This window comes from Triplophysa dalaica, chromosome 2, assembly GCF_015846415.1.
Source record: "Triplophysa dalaica isolate WHDGS20190420 chromosome 2, ASM1584641v1, whole genome shotgun sequence".
NCBI classification, from domain to species: Eukaryota; Metazoa; Chordata; class Actinopteri; order Cypriniformes; family Nemacheilidae; genus Triplophysa; species Triplophysa dalaica.
The window spans coordinates 25031488-25056387 of record NC_079543.1 but is presented as its reverse complement, the minus strand read 5'-3'; the positions used below and the strand labels follow the sequence as shown (position 1 = coordinate 25056387).

Genomic DNA, 24900 nt, shown 5'->3' with positions numbered 1-24900 from the left:
CTTTATTAGTAATAATTATTCCTAAACTCACTTCTACGACATCCTTCTTCGTCTATCTTTATACACAACAACACTGTACATAAGCCCTCATGTACATGCATGACCTCTCACAACATGCACATACTGTACACGTAAAGAATCTGTTATAGCCTTACGCTTGAGAATAAAGTCTTTGATGAACAAAGTAATTTATTTATAGAAATTTCAGACCCTACATTCATTAAGACATTAAATTCTTATGTGATATCAGTCGTTTGTAATTTGCCAGTTAACAGATTTATCTATAACGTTCTTTTCTCAATACCCTTAATCATGCAGTCTTAAAGGAACAGTTCCCCAAAAATGTAAATTCTGTCATCATTTACTCGCCCTCAAGTTGTTACAAATCTGCATAAATGTCTTTGTTCTAATGAACACAATGAAAGATATTGAGAAGGATGCTTGTAACCAAACTGTTACAGGCCATCATGGACTACCATAGTAGGTAAAATTGTTTTGTAAATTTCTTTGTTCTGTTAAACACAAAAGAAGATATTTTGAAGAATGTAGGAAAGCAAACATTTCTTGACCACCATTGACTACCATAGAACATACATTTATAAAGCAATTTTTTATTTTATGATAGTCAATGGGGTCAAGAAGTGTTGGCTTTCCTACATTCTTCAAAATATCTTCTTTTGTGTTCAACAGTTATGTTGAATGCATGATGTAACAATATTTTTTCCAAATATCTTTCTCTGTGTTCATCAGAACAAAGAAATGTATACAGATTTGGATCAACTTTAGGGCGAGTAAATTATGATTTTTTTTCATTTTGGGTGAACTGTCCCTTTAAGATGGCATTGTGGGAATTAAGAAACAATGTAATGGATTTTTTTGTGGGGGGTGAACTGTCCCTTATAGTGTGGTAATGATGTTGACTAAGGGCTGCAATAATTTTATATGGAGGTTACAGAAAGTAAATCAGCAAAACCCAATTGAAAATTTGCTGTTAAAAATAACAAAATTATAAATGATTGTCAGTGTTTTCAATTTTCAGCACATGGCTACATTGAACTCCAAAATCTCTCACTTGCACAATCCTCTTCGATTAAAAAAAATGAGCTAGGGTTTGTTTTTTTAGCAAAATGCACAAATGACAAAATTCTAACAGGGTGTACTTCACGTTTAAGGGGACTTGGCATCCTATTTTTTCGAGAACAGAGACCCTTTTTTGCATGTTCTGGTTTGTTTGCAATATGTACTGGGTTGTACAACATCTGCTGTTCTAAAATACTACTGTTCTGGCAAAATGTGACTACCAGTCACCACACTAATAGCATAATTTCCCTTATGAAGGTGGTCATTTACATCAGATGATTCAATTAATGAGATGAATGGGGAGAGAATTTGAGAGCGCCTCTGAATACAAATGATCAAGGGCAAGCGCAGGGTGCCATACAGAAACTCAGAGAACACGGCATAACATCTGAAGCTCAGCAGGCATCTTCTGATCGGACAATTTCTGCCCTGAGCAAAACAGAAAAAGAACTGTCCATCACAGATTTGTCTGAAGGCGGACAATGCATTTACTGACATCTCTCAACGTACCACAAACTGGCAAAAAATAGGCTATACATACTAAACATATCAATTAAGAAATCAATTTAGGGCCATCACTGGTGGCATTCTTCTTTTTGTTTCTACGGCATGCTGTCTCCATTTTATGCTAAGTAAACTGCAAAGAGATATCATAATATCTCACATTTAATTCAAAATATGGAATATTTATCATATTACGCATGGCATGTTCTTTTAAATAATATTTGACACTGATTTTGTCCTTTAAAGTACCTTGAACAGTTGCCAGGTTTCAGAATACAGTCGTCAGTTTGTTAGTCTCTTGGACAAAGATCTTGTTATTCCTGCACCTTGTCTGCACTCTGTCATGTAGTATGCACGCTGCTAAGACAATGACATGACAGATGACAAGAAAGATTATTGTGCAGTGTGAGCAGTTCAGCGATTCCGGTAGCCTGACAGTCGTGCGGTGCGACAACGGCCTTGGCTGATCCTCCTTGAAACATATCAGACTCCGACATAAACTGAGAATCCATTGAAAGAGGATTTACTATGCAAATCAGTAAAGCAGCAATCCAATAATTATACTAATAAGGCAGCCAGAGTCAAGAACAGTAATCAGTCCAATCACACTGATAAAACACAAACAAGGCAGAGATAATGATCTGAATTGCAAATCAATTTTGCGCAATAACTGTGAAACCCATGGAGGTCTTATACCTGAAGTGAGCTATTAAAGGGATAGTTCAGCCAAACATAAAGTTCATGTCATTCAAAACCTGTTTATGACTTGCTTGTGTGGAACACAAAAGAAGATATTCTGTGATGTTTTGATAAGTCTAATTGGTTTTATGCCAATAAATCAATGTGGACTAATGTTGTTTGGTTACCAGCGTTCTTCAAAATATCTTCTTTTATGTTCAGCAGAAAAAATAAAGTCATATAGGTTTGAAATGACACGAGGGTGAGTATACGATAAAGTAATTTTCATATTTGGGTGAACTATCACTTAAACATTTTCATTCATGTCAATAGATGCCTGAACGCTTTCATCTTAAGTTAATGGGCTGTCGATTATGGAGGCAATGTGTTTTCAGCCAATCACCTGTGCCCTGAATTTCATGTGACTAATCAATATAACTCAATGCAAGTCTATTTCAGACCCTACGTGTGCAAAAATGACCTTAAAGAGTTCACAGAAAAATCTATTCATCCTCTTGTCATTTCAGACCTGTGTGACTTTCTGCTGCAGAACACAAAATAAGATATTTTGAAGAATGTTGGTAACCGAACAACGGCGGTACCCATTCACTTCTATTGTATGGACACAAAACCAATACAAGTCAATGGGTACTGCCATTGTTCGGTATCATCCGAACAATCTCTATAAGATAAGTAACAATTGACAGTTTATGGACCCTGTTTTAACGATCTAAGTGCATGGTCTAAAGCGCATGGTGGCCGTTTCCGAATCCGTTTTTGCTATAATTTAACAGTGGAAAAATGGTCGGCATACCAGGCGCATGGTGCAAAAGGGTTTTACCCAGAGTCGTTGAAAAACAGAGTGGAAGCAGCTGTATTTGCAATAAATTTCACTAAATAACAACACAATCTATGCACTGATTACAATGCTGATTGCATTTATTATAACATTCTGTATGATGAGTGTTAGAGAGACAGTATTAATCCATTTTGTGTGTTTAATTTGACTAGAAAGGATGCTTAATGTGCAACACATTAACAGTCTGCATGCATTCATCGACACCCTTTTTTTAAAGCCCAAAACTTTGTTGTTCACTCACCTTCGGATTAACAACTTGGCAGACTGCTTACTTTCGCACACATTGCACAAAATGTAATTTTCATGATCTCACGTTATGCACTCTTTAAATAACCAAAAAATATTGCAAGTTTTCAGCTGCCTCAAAAAAGCAACACAACAGCAGTGCGCCTAAACACACCACGTTTTTAGACCAGCATGCTCATGGTCGCACAAATGAGCGCGAGTGCATTTGCTATTTTAACAATGTGATGCAGGATGTGAAAATGATAAATGAGTCGGGTTGAAACTAGCAAAATACACTCATGTGTCGGAAAACTTAGTTTTGAATCACTGTTAATGTAAAAAGATGTTCCGCCCACATAACGTTGTATTTGAGGTATTTTCGGTACTGGCAGGGGCTAAGTGGACCATGTTAACCAGCCAAACTCTGATCTCTTGGTTAAATCAGCCTTATCAAACAAACAGGCAGAAAATGAATACAAGCAGCAACTGCACCGTCTGATGTTACAAACGCTTTGTTTAGGTCTCCCACATGTTGCCCACAAGATTTGCACCTGAAGCACCCCACACAAACTCGTGATTCACAAACGTTGCCTTTCACAACCACACAAAATGTACGAAAATTTGCTGTTAAGTATTAAAGGCAATTTTAAATCGCATTTGCTTTGCTGTTACACTCTCTGTTACTTTCTCTCTGACTAAATCTACAGTCCAATAAAATCTCAACAGGAATCGGTTTGGCTCCTATCCAGCCTTCCCCTTAAACTTTCCTTCCGTCTTCTTTAAAGACTGTCATCAAGGTCGGAGCAAGTCAATAGAACATATTTTAGCATGCCACAACACAAAAGTGGGTTCTTTAAAGCTTAATCCCACTCCCTCCACGGGTGTATATCATTGAGGTGCTCGACGCCAACTTGAATGATTTACAATGGTGCAACCCTGGTGTCAAAGCTCTTTAGCCATTAGGCCAGAGGATGTGTAGAAAGACATTTGTAAAAGTCAGCTAGCCATTAAGCTGAGGGAGGAGACGCATTGTACTGTCTGATAATGATTTATTACGAAACGTGGGGATCTAATGGGGGGTTTGCGTGAGGGCTCATGTGTGTGTGTGTTTTCAGGTTCGATCCACTAGTTTGGGGTCGTGCGGTTGGCTTCGTGAAGCTGAGGGGCTCATTGTAGCGAGCATTTGGTACAGTTTGTGTTCTGACGGTTATGGAGCCAGTATCTGGAGCGAGCGTGGGCCTAACACATACTCTGACGCAACGAACACATGGTGTCCTGGATACGCCACAGCTCCGACAACAGCCAGGAACAACACATATACACATTCAGAGAGACAGGTTTTATTTCAATTTTCATATTTTGTTAGTTCTGATTTGTCCATAGAGTGTATTAAATTCGCATTTGTGTGTGAAACAACTTTTCTGCATATCTACAGTGGGGTCCAAGTCAATTTAAATTTGTATATTATGTTCTATTTTAATACCAGTTAAATGTCAGATTTAAATGTACAATCTGAGTGAATTGTCTTTCTTTTTCGCATAAATGAGAGCTTGCAAAAGAGCTGGCATTGAAGTTTGTGCAAAACCTGATGGTCAGTGACATCCCAGCATGAGCTGTGAACGTTCCAAAGAGCTCATGTGCTTCAATGGATTTGGCATTTGGTAGAAAGGATTTACTACAGTTACTGACATGCATTTGCAAACTTGCATTTGCTTATTGATCTACATAACCAAAATTTTTTTCCTTTGTATTAAATATGTTAAAAACCCTTTCTCTTTATTTCCAGGTTTAAATGACAAACCAATAAAGTCTGAGCTTTCTAATGCGTCCTCCAGCTGTATTTTTGTGTGATGGATTTCAGCAGAGCTCTTCTTTGTGTGTCTTGATTATACTTTATAACCTACTTTATATCTGTGGGACAGTTTTTCCCCAAAGTGCTCGGCTGTGGACTTATCCAGCTCAAATATCTCCTGCACAGTATATGCAAATGTTGTGTTATCCATCCGCTTCTGGTCTGCTATAACATGTATGGAATGTACCAAAAATACACACAGCTATAGGCACACAATTACATTTCAGCACATAAGCGCCCCACAGTAATGTAATCATCGTATTCCTTGTGAGAGTCTTAAGAAAAATGTCAAGAATTTATGGAAAAATAAACTTGGCCTTACAACTAAATTACAGGATTTGAATAAACAAATAAAGTTCTTCGAGGCCTTGAAATCTTAGTGTCAATGTTAACAAATTTCACAGTGTCTAAGAGACTTCTTTCAGGTTGTTGTGGGCCACCTACAGTAGTAACACATTTTTAAAGGCTACACCAATTAAATAATAACCATATTGCAAAAGCAGAATTAATTCATTACATGGTGTCAAAATATAAAATATAAAAAAAGGAACAAACCCAACAGGTGGGTTGCAAAATAACCGATGCTGGGTTGTTTTAGCCGCGTTTTATGCACGCTTTTGTGCCCCAAACTTACTTATGATACACATCCGAACAGAATAGAGTTTGTGTAGATTATTTCTGATAACATGTAAAAATGTAAGTAAATCAGTGGTTCTCAAACTCTTGGGGGGCCCCAAGATGGATCCAGGGAGGCCAAAGATTTTGTGACATTTTAGGAAATCTATAAACGTATCATAGATTTTGTGCGACCAAACATCAGAAAAATAAGACCACCAACCTAAAGTATTGATGTTTCAGCATTGTATAACTGAATGGAGTTATTATTAAACCAAAAACATAAGTTCAAGATTATACGCAAAGCGATGCACTCTACACAAAGGGGGTCTTACATCAAAACAGTTTGAGAACCAATGAAGTAAATTACATCAGCTATGAATCTTCATTCATATTAAAAAAAGATACATTTATGTAGTTTGTGATTCCTGCTGCAAAGTTTTTGTGAGCTGCAAATTGTAGCAAAGTAAATGTGCAGCCTGTAGAGCAATGACTCACTATAAGTCGTCAGCTAAAGTCTGAGTCAAGTTACACAGTGAGTAAATTTGCAGAGTTATTGCATATATAAAAAAAACTTTTTGGCTTCTGAAGTCACAAGTTTGAGCCTTGTAGATTTGGCCTGTGAGACACAACATGACAAATATTGCTGGTTAGCATGGGCCTGTTATCACCTGCTGGTAGTTGAAGTCGAAACAACGCCATTTCCTCTGTTGACCACCATTCAAAGTGTGCAATTTAACAAAATAAATATATATATTGTATAAATTCTTTTGGTGCAATCAGCCAGTTTGCATTGCTTGAAACTCCATAGAGATAAAGTAAATTACTTTCATTCATATGCATTCAAAGCCTCTCTCTCTCCTTCTCTATCTCTCATCAGAATGACTTATGACAACTATATCTGCCTATACTACAGACTCCATTTGAAACTGTTGGAACTGGAGGGAAGGCGAGTGATAATATAAATAATGTTAAAGAGTATGAGCTACATGATGTTGTGACATTATAGGTCTACAACCTTTAGGTTTGTGCTCCTAAAACCCAGAAGAGATTAGCATGAGTCGTGTTTTTCCTCAAGAATCTCTAATGGGTTTTTAGAAAAGCGGTTTGTGATTTATGAGTAAATTAAAGTGTGTGTTTTGCTTTACTTGAACAGACTTTGTTCTTTGTTCTACAACAGAAATTTAGTGTAATTCTCGATCAGGTTGTTAATGTTCACCCAGTGCACCCAGGTTTATCCGTATATTGTAAATTTATAGATCGGTCCATCCTGGATGCAGAACTCTCATGAATTAATGAAAACCAAATGATCCAAATGAACCCTCAACCAGTTTCTCAACCATCCACCAGAGGGCATTGGAGCAAAATGTATTTCATTTGAATAGGACATTTTCCAGAGTTTAAGGAATACAGAATTGTTTATAAGATGATTCATCTGGATTTGTCTCAACAAATAAATAAATTCTTAGTTTCATTCCTCTAGAATATACACTTTTAAAGAAGTTCAAATTAAGAATGTGTAGATGACAAATAAACCGTAAATGGATGTGAAAGGAAAGAAATCTAACAATAAAGATACTGTAAATCTCTCTTACGATATCTATAATGTTAATAATCTAAAATAACATATGCGACCCTGGACAACAAAACCAGTCTTATGGGTCAATTTTTCGAAATTGAGGTTTTAAACATAATCTGAAAGTTGAATAAATAAGCTTTCTATTGACGTATGAGTTGTTGGAAAAGGACAATATCTGGCTGGGATACAAGTGTTTAAAACTCACGAATCTGAGGCTGCAAAAAAAATCTAAATATTGAGAAAATTGCCTCTGAAGTTGTCAATCAGGGGCACAGTGGCAGGCCATCCACTCACAAAAATAAAGTTTTTGTATATTTAAGGTAGGAAATTTACAAAATATCTTCATGGAAGATTATCTTTACTTAATATCCTAATGATTTGGGGCATAAAAGAAAAATCTATAATTTTGACCCAATGTTTTTTTGGCTTTTACTAAAAATGTTCCCTTGCTACTTAAGACTGGTTTTAAGGTCCAGGGTCACATATTATTAACAGTTTGTTTTCAAAATGTTTGCTGTCGCAACATAGGACACATGAACAGTAAATTTGTCAACCACCCAATTATTTTTATAAAGAACTGAAACTTATTCATTTTATTTAGTAACAGCTATAGTCTCAAGATCCTTAAAAAGATAAATCCCTTCATTTCTAAAGATTTGTCACAAGTGTTTTGGTAACTGCATGAAAGTGAAACACGTTTTAATCAACAAATCACTTTTATTATCAGCTCTTGGAAAGAATATATAGAAAAATCTAACCTTTGATGAGGTTTGACACTTTGACCGGTCGAGTTTTGAGGGATTTGAGAAAGTATGGCTTAAAATATGCATTATTTATAGAGACAAATCTTGTGTGATATTCATGCAAATGTCATGATGTAACATTGTCTGCTTTGTAATCACAGGAACAAGATCCAACAAGAAACACACAAACATTTACACGTTTACATACTGCATACACACCCCAAACCGTTAGGACAACTGGGAATGGCAATTACACACCCAATAACACACCCAAATATATCTATGTTAACATCAAGTTACATTTTACATGCTTAGACTTAGATCAACATAAAGGACCATACGACAGAATTATTTATCAGCTTTTGTCATCATTGCTGTTTTTCTCCTAATATAACTTTAAAAGTATAATAGAGTCCAAAACAGTGTTGGTCATTCTTTATATTGTTAAAAACACAAAGTGATAATTGATTGTTTTGACATATACCGCACATACATTAGCGTAAACTGTAGAGTAAACTGACAAATCAATACAAGGGATTTACCTCATCGGTCCATACACTTATAAAGACAACCTGTTTAAACAGTGACAATCCGAAATTCATAGACACACAAGCCCTACCTGATTTTATATTAACATGACAATGTAGTGGTTTTGTCAGATTGACAGTATGTCTTTACTACCAAGGCTGTTTGGTCATAAGTTTATATTTATGAATAGCGTTGAATGCCATCACATGTGCCCTGTGGACTTGTAAACTCACACTCTCTTTCTATGTAGTAGTCTGTAAATTGCTTATCTCTGTCACCTCCAAAGAGTGGAAAATCTAGGTACATTTAACTCATCGGGTCAATAGTTTATTAGGATGCACGGCCCCTTGTGGCAAATGCCCCGACTAAAAACATTCCCAAATACTTCTTCTGCTATTTTACTAACTATGGCATGTTATTTTGGCTGAACAAAATGTATAAAAAATGATTTGCATTGCAGGCAGATTAAAAATATAATTACTTATCAGTTTATATTTGTCTGTGGCAACAGTTGTGAGAAATAAAAACAACATCATTAATGATAGACACTTGCTAAATATGTAACTTTAGAGAAACGAAAGTAACGCCTGATGAGACAGTTTCCAGATCACAGTTCTTTTAAACTGCACATTTCTATGCAGACTTACTTTCACTTTGGCAAATACATTCCAACTAATGTGACTTAAATGTAGCATTGAGTAATAAATAAAGAAGTCATCCAATACTTCTCTGAAAAACTTCTTCTCTGAAATCTGTAATATGGTACTTTTCTAGCTCAACTGGGAAAGAATGGTGCTGGCAATGCTAAGATCATGGGTTTAATTTTGAGGGGCTGTCAAACGATTAATCACGATTATAAATTGCATCCAGAATAAACGTTTGTGTTTACATAATACATGTCTATGTTCTGTCCATGATAGTTTTGTATTTATAAACACAAAAATAACATACAAGTATATATTTAGGAAAAATTTAGATGTGTTTATCAAAATTAAATATATCCTTTACGTATATTAACTTTAATTCTATATTGTTCTTAAATATATTCATGTATGTGTTTTTTTTCTAAATTCCAAATTAATATGCACAGTACACAGACGTCATGTATACTGTGTAAGCAAAAACTTTTATTCTGGACACGATTAATCGTTTGACAGCCCTAGTTCATTTACAAGAAGTTCTTTGTCATGTAAAATGTTAAAAGCATCCGGCAAATGCTCACGGACACTAAAGATTACATGTGTCCATGCTAAAATGATGATCCAAATTTAGATTCATAAAAAAATATGATTAAAGGATCTTATAATACAAACTAGGGATGCAACGATATGCTAATTTAGGCTGATAAGGATAACCCATAATTCTTTAACATTGAAAGCCGTTTACCGATATATTGGCCGAGATTGGTTATTAGCATGCTTCTTATTGGCATATTGGGTGTTTATTAGAACTTATAAAGCACCTTTTCCGCATTACCATATTCTCCATCCCTAATCCTACCCAATACCTAAACCTTTAAACTACTTTATTAACTATTAATAAGCAACAAACTAAGAGTTTATTGGGGGAAAGGTCGTAGTTAATGGCTTGTTAATAGCTAGAATTGCCCCATATACTGAAGTGTGACCAAATGCTTTTATGTTCCTGTACTGTAGCAGGTTATTTTCAGTCATTCACCTGTTATAAATGCCATATGACTTTTATATATTAATTAAAGGCCCAGGGTATGAAATGTAGCGGCATCTAGCGGTGAGGTTGCAAACTACAACAAACCGATTACTCCCCCCTTCCTTTCGAAGCACTGAGCTGGCTGACACAGCATTATGATCTTTTAACGTTTTTGATTCTTTGCAGAAGGAGATAACGCATTTACGAAACATGCTATGCAGAGGAGTTTGTCCGTTTAGGTCTACTGGATTGTAGAAACAACGTTGCGAATTTCATGCAAGTGGACCCGCGGTGTATGTCAATAGAAAAAGCTTGTTCTTAGGTAAGAAAAACAAAACACTTAATTATGTAATTGTAAGGTCTTTAAACAACTCTTAAGACATAGTTTTGTTTATTATATTACATTTCTGTCAATAGCTCCCACAATAATTACACACTGGAACTTTAAATATTTGCATTTTGCATAGTTAACTTGGGCCATAAGTCTCCTGGCATCTCTATTCTGAACAACAAAATAACCTTTTAACTAGAATTAAGCAGTCGCTCCGCCTTCAATGAACCAAGGTTCTTTTGTCTCACTTCACTAACTGTTGCCCACAATAACTCCAAGACACTGATGCCTAGAAACAAAATAGTCACTGCATCTGTACCCACGTATTTACACTTCTGCAAATATGTTCCTTCCAGGAATCATGAACCTTTATATTCACTGAACATTGAAAGTGGAATTATAAGACGTAAGACGAAACTCTTTTATTAGAAACTGACTCATACACATCAGGCAAAAGAAGTGCGTGACTGAAATAACAAGAATCCAACAAAAGTCTAGTGCTTGTGAATGCCTCAATAAAAACCTAACAAGCTCATGGTTTATGAATGTGTATAAAGTTGTTTACTCTAGGCCAAATAACATGTACTCCACAGTCCACCCAATTCTATAAATACTTAGTGTAATAGTGATGTGACGTTTGACCCTCAGGCTTCGATGTGCTTTTTAGTTGACCTTTTAAGATAGCATTCCACCAAACCAGACATCCGTCTAGACGTGTATCTGCTATGTAAAGATTCGACCATTTATCCAGATGTTTTGACCGATATTTGAGATGTGTGCAATGTTCCTTACAGAAATTATTTTATATTTAGAAATTATTATTGACATGGATGCGTCTGTGTCGTTGCTTACAACTGGAACCACTAATTTTTCATATATTATATAAATATATTTTATATAATTTTATACATTTAGGCAGAACTCATTTAAATCATGCTGTTAATAGTTTTCTTTTTATTTGCATGCTCTTGGTGTTGGCTAATATAGGCTACAATCGACAATCACTTTCATGTAGTGATATTTAGATTAGCCAATGATTACATTTGTGACCCTGGATCACAAAACCAGTCTTAAGTAGCATCTTAACATTTTTAGTAAAAGACAAAAAAATATTGGGTCAAAATGATTAATTTTTCTGTTATGCAAAAAATCATTGGGATATTGAGTAAAGATCAAGTACCATGAAGAAAGTTAAATTTCCTACCTTAAATATATAAAAACTTTATTTTTGTGAGTGGATGGCCTGCCAAAATGCTTCTGATTAACAACTTCAATTGCAGATTTCTGAGTTTTAAACGGTTGCATCTCAGCCATATATTGTCCTATTCTAACAACTCATACATCAATAGAAATTAATATTTATTCATCTTTCAGATTATGTAAAAATCTCAATTTCGAAAAATTGACCCATAAAACTGGTGTTGTTGTCCAGGGTCACATTTTAGTAAGAAACATACTGCAATACATTTAAGTGACCCTACCACATTGTTTGTTTTCGACTTTTTGTATTATCCTCTTTTCAAGAGGGTGATATTTCTTGAAGTTACTTGGTGCAGAACAACCAAGAGTTTGTTTTTTCTTGTTTAACAAATGCGTATTATACAAGCTTTGTTAAAAATAGGGAATCCAACAATGTGAATTGAGTACAACTTTATTTTTTTGGAGTTTTGTAAAAAGTAAATGTGAATCTGAAACCAGTAAATCTTGACTATATTGCTTAATAGTCAGCCTAAAGATTCACAAATTGAATTCCTCGTTTTAAACCTTTCGAGACCATTATGTTTGCACAGAATGTGAATGAATGGCATAAGAAAATGCATGATAAAAAACAATGTGCCTGAATGTAAAAAATAAAACATCAAACATAACGTGCATCACACAAATCTACGATCAACAGAAAGTTCACTTGGGAACACATCAGAAAAATCTGACTGCCTGATACGCTTCCAAAGTTCCATGTATTTCCACTAGATGGGGCTATTTCTTTCAATCAAGACCGCTTTCTAGTCTTCCTAGTTGGGTCAGATTTACAATCAACGCCTTAGTGGTTAATGCTAAGTGAAAGAAAACAGAGATAGAGATTACAGTACATTAAATCAACAGCAACTGGAAATCGTTAAACCAATGTAATAAATAAAGTTTATTGTACAACCACAAAATATCACTAATGTACACCAAACTAGTGAAATGTCTTATATGTCTGCATGGCAGACATTGCCATTAAATGCAAACTACCGATGACATAAACTACCTCATGTAAATGTACCAAAAGTTTCATACTGATATCGGATAGTCTTGTGTGTTAAATAGTCTACATTCACATATAAAGACATACAACACTTCGTAAAAGTAACAAATTTAGCAATGAACCAGTAACTGCCAATCAGGAGGTTTTCTAATGCCGCATTTCAAATCAAAACGTTTTGTAGTGCATGTAGTCCAAACTATCTTCACAGACATAAATACACTATGTTCATTTAGCCAAACTTCAGAATCCAATGAAATGAGAAAAAACACGTTTTCTTAAAGACAATGTCAACATCCCCAACATTTCAACAGCACAAAGCCTACTCATATACTAAAAGGGTACTGCCATAGAAATTCTTTATGATTCCTGCTTAAAGGAAGCTGTTGAATGCATTCTTTCCCACAACAACGCATCACGGCCCTTCTAGCCAGTTCTTGCAGTCTCTGTGGCACGTCTCCGCGATAAGGCCTACTCAAACTCTTTTTGGAGGATGCAATGTAGTAGGCTAAAAGGGCAAAAAGGCACAGGAACGTGTGTTTACTTCCTGCTAAACTGAATGCCCCATCCTTAAGGAGCACTCGCACGCTAGTCGGGCCTTCTGGGGCCTGATAGCTCAGAGTGAAAAACACATTCGTCTGCATGCTGTCCCGTAGCAGAAATGTCCCTAGGGGGAGTTTAGCCAGTTGTGCGTGTGCCTCATCCACTTCCAGAGGACCCCAGTAAAATCCACTTTGGGTCAAGTAATGCATGGTCTCGGTGATGAGGTCACAGTCCTGCTGGTGGCGAAAGGCGCGGAAGTGTGTCGGTACGACTGGGCCGGGCGCGGGGAGCTCGGCTGCTTTGGATGGGCCATGTGGCTCAGCTGTGAGGTCAGTGTCATTGTGCTGGACCATTCTGGACTGGCTCCCACTCATCACATTCCTCCATTGTCTTGACGCATAAAAGATTGATTCTGTGCAGCCTGTCGAAGAAAAGCCAAAGTCATGCTTAGGCACATTAGAGAAAGTCAACAACATAAAATGTGACCTTTTATATAAGGATGATCCTCAAGTCCCCAATAGCAAAGGCGGAAAAGAAAACGTTATGTTATTACAGTCCTTGTTATCTAAGATTTGTTTGTTTTAAGGCAGATGTGTTTAACTGCATGAGGGAAATTAAACAAAATGTTCTCCAAACGCGTAACTTGAACTAGGAAACAAAAGACTTTATACCTGACGTTAAACAAAGTTACGAAGTTCACCGTTAATACATTATTTTAGTTGCACATTTACACAGACCACGGAACGATTGTAGGTATTCATTTTAGACAAAAAGTCACTTGGAAAAAACTCCAGAAAAATGTTCCTCAAAGAATTCTCAGAAAAAAATCTATACAATTGAATGGAATATTTGCAGATGTAAAAAATTGTTATATGTTGTTAATAATGTATTATCATCGTGTTAAACGCGGACAAAAAAACTGAAGTCTTTTTTGGATCTTGGCAAACCAGATGGTAGAAAGATCTCTCATTACATGTTCTCGTAAGCTTGAAGCAAATGACCCCATTTGAGACGTTTATTGTCAACTGGCAGACTTTTCTCAGATCGGATTGTCACCTTTACGTTTTAAGAAAACCATTACAGGCATACTGGATTTCTCACAAAAACGATGGCTACACAAAACATCCCCCTCGGATGAAGAGTGGACGAAGCGCATTGACACCGGCAATAGATCAAAAAACGCCAGACTTGTAACTTACCGCAATAATATTGTAGTGTGATGTTGACTACCCCAACTTCTCCACAACTGTGTGAAAACCTTCTGCGATTCTCCTATGTCACTGCATTCTTACAAAAGGCAGACCAAAGTATAACCGAAACCGAAAGATTTGCAGCAAAATACGTCGCGCCTCTGACACATCAGTTACTAGAATATTCTTTCCATACATTGTGTCGTATCTCTAAACATCCCGTATATAATCAGGATGACAAATCCTGATTTGCAAAACTGAATTCGAGGTTTAAGATTTTTTTTATGCTGCATTGGAAATACTGAGTATTGCCCCCCTCTCTCTCCCCTTATGTCTCATCCAAAAATGGCCAAGATATTGGAAATACGGGAAAATACCTGAATGTTGCATACAAAAACGCATGTTATAAGTCTACAGTTTATGTTAACCATTGATTAAACAAGTATGTATGCAAATTTATTATAAAATTGATCTTTGGCCCATATAGTGCGCGCTATGCTTTCACTTTCACTTTGCAAGACTTATTTTAAATCACGTGATCATTGAATGATCTCTTCTTACAATTGGTTAATGATTGACGGCTTTGTGTTAGACATACTTGTTTTCATTGTTTTGTGCTGTAAAACATGCAATGTGAAGTAAATTTAACAGCTTTCCATACGTTTGAGTTATAAACAAAAGCTACAAAAATAAATAAAAAATGGGTTTAGAAAAATTCCATCAAAGTTGGTATTTTATAGGCTAACATTTATTTCGTGGTATTGTTAATAGCCACGGATGCAATTAATTTATTCTTATACATTTTTTTTCTAACCAGACACTAAGCAAATTCAAAAATGGTTGCATTCACTTGGAACTAAGTACATTTTTACATATCTTTAAGATCTCCTGACTCATCTGGTTTTAACTCAAAACATCTGCTATGCATTGCGGACAGTAAAATGCCTTTTGTAAAATAAATCATAAATTCATAGTATGCTTTTTCATGTCTTGGCACACACTCTCAAATTCAATCCCTGATACAAAATTATAATTAGTTTTGCTTGCAACATTGTTTTTGCATTAGACTGATTGTTTTGCAGATTGCAGGGGATAGAAATACCTTGCACGGTACTCCAGATAAATCCAAAGACGGACACCATGAGTTATTCCTCTCCGAGAAGAACCCCAAAAATACAAGAAAAAAAAATGTGCAAACTTCCCAGTAGATCAGCTGCTATGCTAATGTTATCAACCTTTCTTACATATCTCACTACCTTCACATTTACCTGACAGAGAATTGCTTCTACAGATGGGTGTAATGCCCTGACTTTTAGAGTCAAATGCTCACCACATCCCATCAAAGACTTGAATAAAGGTGCTCTTCCATTTCAGTTTCACTTTGGCATAATTATATGGGGACTGTGGATCTTTCACAACAAGCAAATATTACAAAGACGTTGCGTAAACTGTATTTTTTAAATTCGAGAGAAATAACGTTTAAACGAGGGAAACAATGAAATAATTGCATCAGTCCAAACTGTTAAAAGGTTGAGGAAGTTTTTATTCACATGCTGAATCTTATAACTATAAAAACGCAATGGAACTTGAATGACACTTCACTTTCAATATGACTCCAAATCAAGATTCAAACAATTAATCATTCTGAAACAAAAAATTAGAAATATTATGTTAGCGATGCCATTTCTAGATCCTAAACTTTAAAGCGCACTTTATCAAACCGGAAAAAGGTGTGTTAAAGTCTAGGTATAAAATAATAATATACCATCGAGCATGATAGAAGGTTATTTATAGTTTTCATTCAGTCTATCTTTACCCATCTGCACTAGCAGTATCACTTATCTACGAGCAACAGCTGTAAAACAAAACCCAGTTTGTCTTTGTAAGAAATAACAAAGTACAGCGCCTCTAAAACCCGCACTTTTAGGCTTACACTGCACTCTGCTGGCAAATCGCGAAAACATTGAACAAGGCAGAGATTAGGACACTCAAATAAGAAAGCTTAAATAAGTGTGTGTGATAAAGAAATGAAACTTAGTGGCCAGTGACAACATTACTCATTGTTCCCTCATTTGGCAATCATAAATAATTTATTGTACTTTTTAACCCACCAAATCCCCAAACTTTCCATTGTTGTTCATGTGGCTGCAATTGTTGTTTCATGTTCCTCCTTCTTGTGTCGCCTCAGTGTGTAGATACCAGCTGCAAGTGCAAGAACTCCATATGTGGCTAGAACAAACTAGAACAGAAAACAAACCAAAAAAATATGTCATGTAAATGGGAGACAACAATAAAGACAGTCTCTGAGCTAGGACAATAGGTCAGCTAGGACCCTGTTTTTATTGTACTAAATTACTGTCTCTTGACGTTCTTACAAAATTCAAAAAATGCTGCTGTTGTCTCTTTAACAAAAGCACATTGTGACATACTTAAGCCATATATCTGTTTAGTAAGTAAAAAAGACACGGAGCTTACATTTCTCCGTCCTTTTAATGTGTAGCTGTTGAAATATGTTCTCCATCCTGTCAGTTCAGTTTGGGGTGGTGCATCAATTTTAAAGAGCTGTCTCTGTTAAGACACATACAGTACATACAAAAAACACACAATTTAATGTTAAAAACCAAACAACATGTGACATATGAACACATGCCAAAATATTTACAGAAAAGCACTACGAAGGGATCATGATACAATGGATGTGCACACACACGTTATAGAATTCAATATTCATATGCTTATTTGCATTCCCCTATATATATAAAGTACACTTTATTACGTATCTTCGTCAATTATGATGATAGAAAATCAATTTTACTAAATGCAAATTTTAAGATATTAGGGATTATGACATCTACCTTGACCTCGGTTATGAGATGACCGAAGCTTGTCAGCGGAATACGAGTCTTCACGGGGGAGGTCGGCATGTTTAAGCCTAAACATTAAAACACGTAAACTGCAGCAAATTTAATACAAACAATGAGACAAATAATGTGAGAGAACGTGAAATGACATACGCCAAACATACGTTGCGGTTCAGGACTTAAGTTACTGTATTACATGAACATCCTTGTGTGCAAGGACACGCTTCAGGTGTTTACTTCCGGAAGTTTTAACATGACAGCACAGCATCCAATTAAAACTTCATGACGTAAATGCTGATCCAATAGTATGTGAGCTGGAGGCGGGACTTAAATGTCTTTCGAGAAGGGGACGTCGCATAAAATATCGCTGCAAATAAAGAGAAAATTACGTTGTTTTCATTGTTCATTTTCAAACGTGAATTTTAAACGGAAACATTAAGATATACAATTGCGTTTTTCCCTCTAGAGTTTACACATCAATCAGTTTAACTCTTCGAAGTGTGTAGGGCTTAGGGACTATCTCCTCGGAATGAAACGCAAACTTGACCGTCAGCAGTATCACGTTGGAAGTTTAGAGGAAGCTATAAAGGCTGAATACAAATTTGATTCGTTTCCTCCGAAAGTAATTTTAGCTAAAGCAGTAAGTGGACAAAAATGACAACAAAATAAAAAAACCTTACACTTTTAACTGTGTTTCTCTTATTTAATGTGTCTACTAACAGTCCAACAGTGGCCAAGCATGTCACAAAATATTTCTATCATTTTCCCAGTATCTAAATTTTACAACAATTTCAGCTCATCTGAAATTATGTACATGTAGTATAATACAGACATAATAAGCTCCATTTCAAAAAAGATAAATTATTTCCAAAAACGAAAAAAAATCTGTTAATTAAGCTAAATATAGTTTGTAGTGTGATTATACATATTTGATAAAAATACATATTCAAATATAAATTAAAAAGATATTTTCTAACATTTAAATGATATAAACATGTTTTCACATTCAAGAGTGAAGTAAAAAGTAGTATAAAGACTGGAGCATTTGAAATAAAAAATGAAGGCATGGCAAGACCTTATGTGACCTTCATAATACAAAAAGAAAATGTAAATATTTTATTACAACGATATTAAAGTTTACTGTAAATCTGCATTATGTAAAACAATTATATTAAAAAAATTAAGCAACGGGAGAACACAGAGAAAAAATAATTAAGTTAGGGTTTTAGGCAACAAATGGCAATCAATATTTACTATCTATATCTCTACATGACCTCTATAATAAAACTGCCTATGTTTTTAATCTTATCAGTACTTTGCATGTTATGAATTGAAGGAGAGTGCAACCACAGAAGAGCTGAAGTGCAGCTTTGGTGTGGCAGAGTTGCTCTTATGGCTTGTCTGACATGCCATCTAGTTCCTCTTTTCAAATCCCTAATTCTGAAGCAGAGTTTAGTGAAGCAGAAGAAAAAATATGTCTAAAATAGATTTACAAAAATGTATTTGCATAAAACTTATGCAACACCTTAAATGCATCCTTAAAGGCATCTCCAAACTACATGTACAGTGCAAAACATATACACAGGGGAAACGTATTCATCGTTCATCTTTCGTGACGGTTCCTTAAAATCTAGGAAGCATATAAAAGTCATGATTTAGTGAGTTTCCATCAGGCAGTTTCTCTTACAACTCACGCTATATTTGTGGGTTCATTCTGTTGTCTACCATCATTTCCAAACTGTTTGGGTACTGAAGGGAGAAGTACGATAACGCCTGCCAGGTAACCCAGTTTCGATCGTTCTGTCCTGGAATAAGCAATACTGTGATAATACTGTAGCATTTTACATAAGTTTGGTATATTTACATTAAATTTAAACAATAGTGAACATTAATAATTAGACACAGAATTGATAAATTGTATAAAAACACAAATCTATAAAATGTATTATTAAATCTAAAGTATTTTTCTGATTTAAAAGAATTTTTATTAATGACAAATCAATATTTTATCATGTGTAGCTTTGTCAGTAAGATGTTCAAACAAATGTGAAGTTGTTTTTCTCTCTTTGCAGGATGAGACTCTTAAGAGAAAAAGAGATCATAATTCTACTATTTGCATTGATTCTGGTTCACGGTTTTGAATACTCCGAGATGAAATGTAATGACTGTGATGAGCAACATTTTTGCAACTGTTCCTTCAAACATCTACAACACGTCCCTGAAATTCCATTGAATGCTCGGGGCCTCGATCTGTCTTTCAATCAAATCGAGTCGATCGGCATGACAGACCTCAGGCAATATACTGAGCTAAAAACACTCAACTTACACAAGAACAAGCTTGAGTTTATTCACCAGGAGGCGTTCAACTCTCAAGCGAAGTTAGAAGTCCTCGATCTGTCTTTTAACAAGCTGGAAAAACTATCTTCATGTTGGTTCCAAGAGCTAAAATCTCTTCAACATCTAAACCTTTTAGGAAACCCATATACCACTCTGGGACCTTCCCCTCTCTTTCGGTTTCTGGTTAACCTGAGGACATTGCGAATTGGAAGTCCATCACTGAAGGAGGTATACAAGAATGGCTTGGGTGAGCTCACTCATCTAGATGAGATGACAGTCGTTGGCAGTAGCCTGAAGTCATATGAGAACGGAAGCTTTCAAGCGGACCGACCCATCGGTTTAGTCTCCTTGAGCCTTCAAAATCTATTCGAGAAGGACCCAGAACTTGTCTATAAAATCCTTCAAGACGTCTCTCATTCTGAAACTGAGTTGATGATTAGAGATAGCAATATTCGAACCAATACTTCGATGGAACCCTTCAAAGCATCGAAAGAAGGGGGGATTAGACGTCTGAAGTTTTTAAACACCACCACGACAGATGAAGCCATCACCAATCTACTGATGAATTTGGACGGTTCCCCTCTGTCTTACCTCGGTTTGGAAGATGTGCAACTTATTGGTCACGGGTGGTGGCAGAAAGCTAATAACACACATTACGAAAACTTGCATACGATCTACGTACACAATCTTGACATCCAAGGGTTTTTTAAATTTAGCAGCATGAGTCCATTGGAATTTCTTCTGATGTATTTACACAAGGTCTCTATAATAAACAGCATGCTTTTTGTGATTCCTCGGCTAACTACTTTAGCCTTGCTACATATAGAATACCTTGACTTCAGCCAAAATCTTCTGACAGACATGACAATTCAGGAGACCTTGTTTACTGGATTGGGTCAACTTCAAAATCTTAACACACTCAACGTAAGTCAGAACTCTTTAAAATCTTTCGAGGTGTTGTCAGGTCTCGTGGCTAATCTTAAGAAACTTATTAATTTAGACGCAAGTCACAATAGTTTCGTTTCCATGCCAGAGAAATGTCGTTGGCCAGTGACTCTCAGGTTTTTAAACCTTTCGAATACAAAGCTTCTTCGGTTGACCCCTTGCCTGCCTTCGAGCTTAAACGTACTGGATCTGAGTGAAAATGATCTAAAATCGTTCCACCAACGGTTTCCTAATCTCACAACGCTTATACTGACGGGCAACAGATTTTTTAATCTACCACAGGGGGGATTTTTTCCAAATTTAGAGACGTTGCTCATTCAGAGGAACGCCTTGAGGATGTTCACCAAGAAAGACTTGAGTAGGTTCAGAAACTTGCAATACTTGGAGGCGGGCACAAACAACTTTTTGTGCTCCTGCGAGTTTGTGTTTTTCTTCAGAAATAACGTTGACGATCTTGTCACTCTAAGGGACGGTCGTCGAAACTATATGTGTGACACCCCGTTTTCTCTCAGGGGTGATGCTATTGACAGCGTAAGATTGTCAGTGTTCGAATGTCATATGATTCTGGCTGTTTCGACCCTTTGTGCTGCGATTATGTTTGTCCTTATAGGTATTGCTGTCACCTGTCATAAGCTTCACATCATCTGGTACCTGCAGATGACTAAAGCATGGATACAAGCGAAACGAAAGCCAACCGTTAGTCGGTCCCCTGGAGAACTTCGCTATGATGCTTTTGTGTCGTACAGTCAACATGATGCTGAGTGGGTTGAGGAGATCCTAGTTCCAAATCTAGAGAACGCTCAGCCACCTTTTGCTCTATGTCTGCACCAACGGGACTTCCGGCCGGGTCGTTGGATCGTGGATAACATCATTGACTCGATCGAAAAGAGCCACCGGACTCTGTTTGTTCTGTCTGAGCACTTTGTGACCAGTGAATGGTGCCGCTACGAACTGGACTTCTCACATTTTCGTTTAGTTGATGAATACAACGATTCTGCCGTCCTGATACTGCTGGAGCCAATCGAGAAAGAGACCATACCCAAGCGTTTCTGCAAACTGAGGAAGTTTATGAACTCAAGAACATATCTGGAGTGGCCTGAGGATGAAGAGAAACGATCAGAGTTCTGGAGCAATCTGAAAGCTGCACTGAGTAGAGATCAATGTTAAAGTTTTGGTTTCGGGCTGGGTTTTAGAAACCCTCAAGTCATTTTAAACCTGTTTGAACTCAGATATGTTGGAAAACTTTATTAACTGGCACCCATTCAATTGCATTGGTTTTGTGTCTATACAATATAACTGAATGGCTGTGACTAATATTTGGCGTACATGTCTGTGACTGTTATGTGATTAAGGTATTAACAGCACAACAAATATTGACATTCAGGTCACGTGTTATTGTCAGATTGTGCGTGATTGCAAGACCTAACACTAGGCCATTATACTATCCAAAATATTATTCAATGTTTAAAAGCTTTATTGAGTTATAAATGACTAGAATTGTTTCAAAATATAGAACTAAAAGTTAATTAAAATCGCGTAGGCTAAGTAGAATGAAAGCTTTGAACCAGTGTTTCAATGATTTTACACATATTTACTGCGTTTTATAAAGATCCATATGTGTGTTTAGATAGTGACTGCTTTTAACTTACAACAGGGTGAAGGTGAACTTTTAAGCTGAACAGTATTTTATGCACTTGGCGCCATCTACTGGATATTTTTTAACTTCTTAAAATGTATTTTTCAAATACCGTGAAACTATTAGAAATCCTTCTTTGTAAGTCTCTTTGGCTAAAATCTGCTATAAATGCACATTTTTAGTTTTTGATTTATTGTAAATGACTTAATGAAGTGCCTTATGACATTGGTGAAGGTACAGTTTTTACAGAACATATAGTTCATCACATCTGTGGGCTCTTATGTTCATTTGTTTCCTGATAGTATAATTTTTTTTATAGATTTCATGTACATTTTGACTGTGCTGCAAAATATATAAATTAGACTGCTCCAGTGAATATATTTCAGTGTATGTTTTTTTTTCGAAAGTCATTTTCTATGAAGGCACATTCAAGCACATAATTAAAACATGGCAACTGAAAACCTGTCCCAACCTGAAATGTATAAAAGATAACCTTATCTTTAGAGCACTGTCTCTAATATCTGCCTCTAGTTGAACCTTGCCTTAACATGTGTGGTTTCGTTAAATTCATGCTGTTTAACCAACCAAGCAATATTTTTTATACTTTAAAGTAGGAGTTATAAATCCTGAAGGACCCCTAATGCGCATTTTGTATCTCTTCCTCGTCTCATATACCTGACCCAACTCACCAGCTCATTGGTAGAGACTGCAAGTCTTGCATTTGAAGTGTCAGATAATGGGGGCATACAAAATATGCAGTAGGGGTTTTCAGGACAGGTTTGAAAACCCTTTCTTTGGAGAACAGAATTCACCCAAGTTTATATAATGTTATACCCCCAGTTTTGAACTGGTGGTCTAAAACTTGCATGCAACACCACTGCTAGAATACAAACATGTATAAAGTTGACATAAAAACTTATACTGTTTAAACTGGTATAAAACTGTGGAAAGATCCCTGGTCTGCCTGGGTATTTGCTGATTTAGGTCCATGTGTGCTTCTGTGTCTTTCTGACATTCTTTGTTTCACTCTTGTCTCTATTGGATTATTTGCTTATGTTGTTGCATTCATCCTTTGTCTGAGGCTTCAAATATGAACGTCTGCCAAATGACTAAATTAATGTCACTTAGTAAGAGAAGGAATTGCCACATGGGATGAACCATTTGTTAAGGTCAAAAATGTTCCTCATATGGCCATTCTTTAAACTCTGTGTGGAACAAAACACTGCAAATTTGTGGCACGCGTATATTTTTGGCATACCAAATGCACAACAATACTTACTGACTATTTTGATGAATGTGCCATTTCCTTTATCAACTCAAATCACTTTTATTGTCACATTAACACATGTGGTGAGTGAAAGTCTTGGGTGCGTACTTTATACAAAGTAGAATGCCGTTGGACAGACAACTGTGTGAAAAACAACTGTATGACTTTATAGACTTAAGTGACAGTGTGTATGTAGTGCAGACGAACAGTGCAAAGTATAAATAGACAGACTGCACAAAAAATACAATGTAAATTATACACATATGGACAATATATACACAATATTCACAAAATGTACACATGACATAGACATTACTTTTAATAACAGCTTACTGAAGAAAACCTGTAATAAAGAGAAAACCTTATTGATATATGTACCTCAGATATCAATAAGAAGATTTCCAAGGTACTTGCGGCAACATTTTCAAAATAAAGGTGTTTCGAAAATACACATTCAATTTTAAACACACTTAATCGTATCTTCAAAAAGCAAAATTAATATTTTAGTACTTACCAGTCTTAAACTCTGTCCACCATCACATTGCACAACGGCACATAGCATCTGGAAAGTGTACATTGTACGAAACAATACATTAAACCTGCAAATAACACATCTGCACATTCATTTAAACAACTAAAAGTGTATTTGTATATATTTTTCACCTTTTTTTATCATTATTTTCCATCTTAATGTACATTTGCAATATGTTTGAACCATGTGTACACTTTCTTCTGCATTAAGGTCCTGTCTCCAAGTCAATTTCCTTGTCTGTGTTAAAATATTATTATAAATAATATAATAAAGCTCCGCCTGATCACACGGAAGCATCTTCCATGAAAATAGAACTACATAACACTCTCTTTCTGATTTGCATGTAATGCCACACACAGCTTAGGGCTATTTGAATTACTGCGAACCCATATTACTGGTTTCAAAGCCAAGGTTATGCTAAACGATTATCAATACATCAATAAGAAGATATCTGAGGTGCTTGCTGCAACAGTGCAGAACAAAATCTTTTCAAAAGCAAACTGCTTCGAATACCAGAGCTGTGGGGTGAAACTAAGTGATAAAAGACACCCTTGAGACTGTCAACAGTTTCTTCAGTAACCTGTTATTTAAAGGCAAAATATATTTTGCAAACATATTTGTTAAAAACTAATTATTGAGAACATGCGCTGTAATAAAATGCATTGAATGTCATATTTGAAAG

General features: G+C 36.0%; 3 protein-coding genes across 6 annotated transcripts; 1 reads left to right on the top strand and 2 right to left on the bottom strand.

The window, feature by feature from the left end:
- Positions 1 to 12773: 12773 nt before the first annotated feature.
- socs1b (suppressor of cytokine signaling 1b) lies at positions 12774 to 15981 on the bottom strand. Of its 2 annotated transcripts, none has more exons than XM_056734642.1 (2): positions 15743 to 15981; positions 12774 to 13871 (listed from the first exon to the last, which is right to left on the bottom strand). In XM_056734642.1, the coding sequence occupies exons 1-2, from the start codon at positions 15780 to 15782 to the stop codon at positions 13234 to 13236; spliced, it is 678 nt and encodes a 225-aa protein (XP_056590620.1). In that variant the 5' UTR covers positions 15783 to 15981; the 3' UTR covers positions 12774 to 13233. The 2 variants fall into 2 exon arrangements, with proteins under 2 accessions (XP_056590620.1, XP_056590631.1); XM_056734653.1 differs by lacking the exon at positions 15743 to 15981 and adding an exon at positions 14650 to 15093.
- A 727-nt stretch (positions 15982 to 16708) lies between these two features.
- LOC130410159 (ATP synthase membrane subunit K, mitochondrial-like) lies at positions 16709 to 17759 on the bottom strand. 3 transcript variants are annotated; one of them, XM_056734677.1, is made up of 4 exons: positions 17666 to 17759; positions 17496 to 17572; positions 17116 to 17208; positions 16709 to 16879 (listed from the first exon to the last, which is right to left on the bottom strand). In XM_056734677.1, the coding sequence occupies exons 2-4, from the start codon at positions 17562 to 17564 to the stop codon at positions 16778 to 16780; spliced, it is 264 nt and encodes an 87-aa protein (XP_056590655.1). In that variant the 5' UTR covers positions 17565 to 17572; positions 17666 to 17759; the 3' UTR covers positions 16709 to 16777. The 3 variants fall into 3 exon arrangements, with proteins under 3 accessions (XP_056590655.1, XP_056590643.1, XP_056590663.1); XM_056734665.1 differs by having other exon boundaries at positions 17655 to 17754; XM_056734685.1 differs by having other exon boundaries at positions 17496 to 17593; positions 17666 to 17690.
- A 1341-nt stretch (positions 17760 to 19100) lies between these two features.
- Positions 19101 to 22830, top strand: tlr2 (toll-like receptor 2). The gene is made up of 2 exons (XM_056734629.1): positions 19101 to 19281; positions 19574 to 22830. Exon 2 carries the CDS (start codon positions 19575 to 19577, stop codon positions 21948 to 21950), a length of 2376 nt encoding a protein of 791 aa, XP_056590607.1. The 5' UTR covers positions 19101 to 19281; position 19574; the 3' UTR covers positions 21951 to 22830.
- Positions 22831 to 24900: the final 2070 nt, after the last annotated feature.

What these genes read in the sequence shown, in the direction of transcription:
- socs1b (XM_056734642.1), bottom strand. Translation starts at nt 15,782, where the DNA reads ATGGTGTCCGTCTTTGGATTTATCTGGAGTACCGTGCAAG. An exon ending in TATCTGGAGTACCGTGCAAG is followed by an intron (nt 13,872 to 15,742) that starts GTATTTCTATCC and finishes TTTCTTCGACAG; the next exon opens with GCTGCACAGAATCAATCTTT.
- LOC130410159 (XM_056734677.1), bottom strand. Translation starts at nt 17,564, where the DNA reads ATGCCGACCTCCCCCGTGAAGACTCGTATTCCGCTGACAAGCTTCGGT. An exon ending in ATCTCATAACCGAGGTCAAG is followed by an intron (nt 17,209 to 17,495) that starts GTAGATGTCATA and finishes GTGTCTTAACAG; the next exon opens with AGACAGCTCTTTAAAATTGA. An exon ending in CATTAAAAGGACGGAGAAAT is followed by an intron (nt 16,880 to 17,115) that starts GTAAGCTCCGTG and finishes TTTCTGTTCTAG; the next exon opens with TTTGTTCTAGCCACATATGG.
- tlr2 (XM_056734629.1), top strand. Translation starts at nt 19,575, where the DNA reads ATGAGACTCTTAAGAGAAAAAGAGATCATAATTCTACTATTTGCATTG.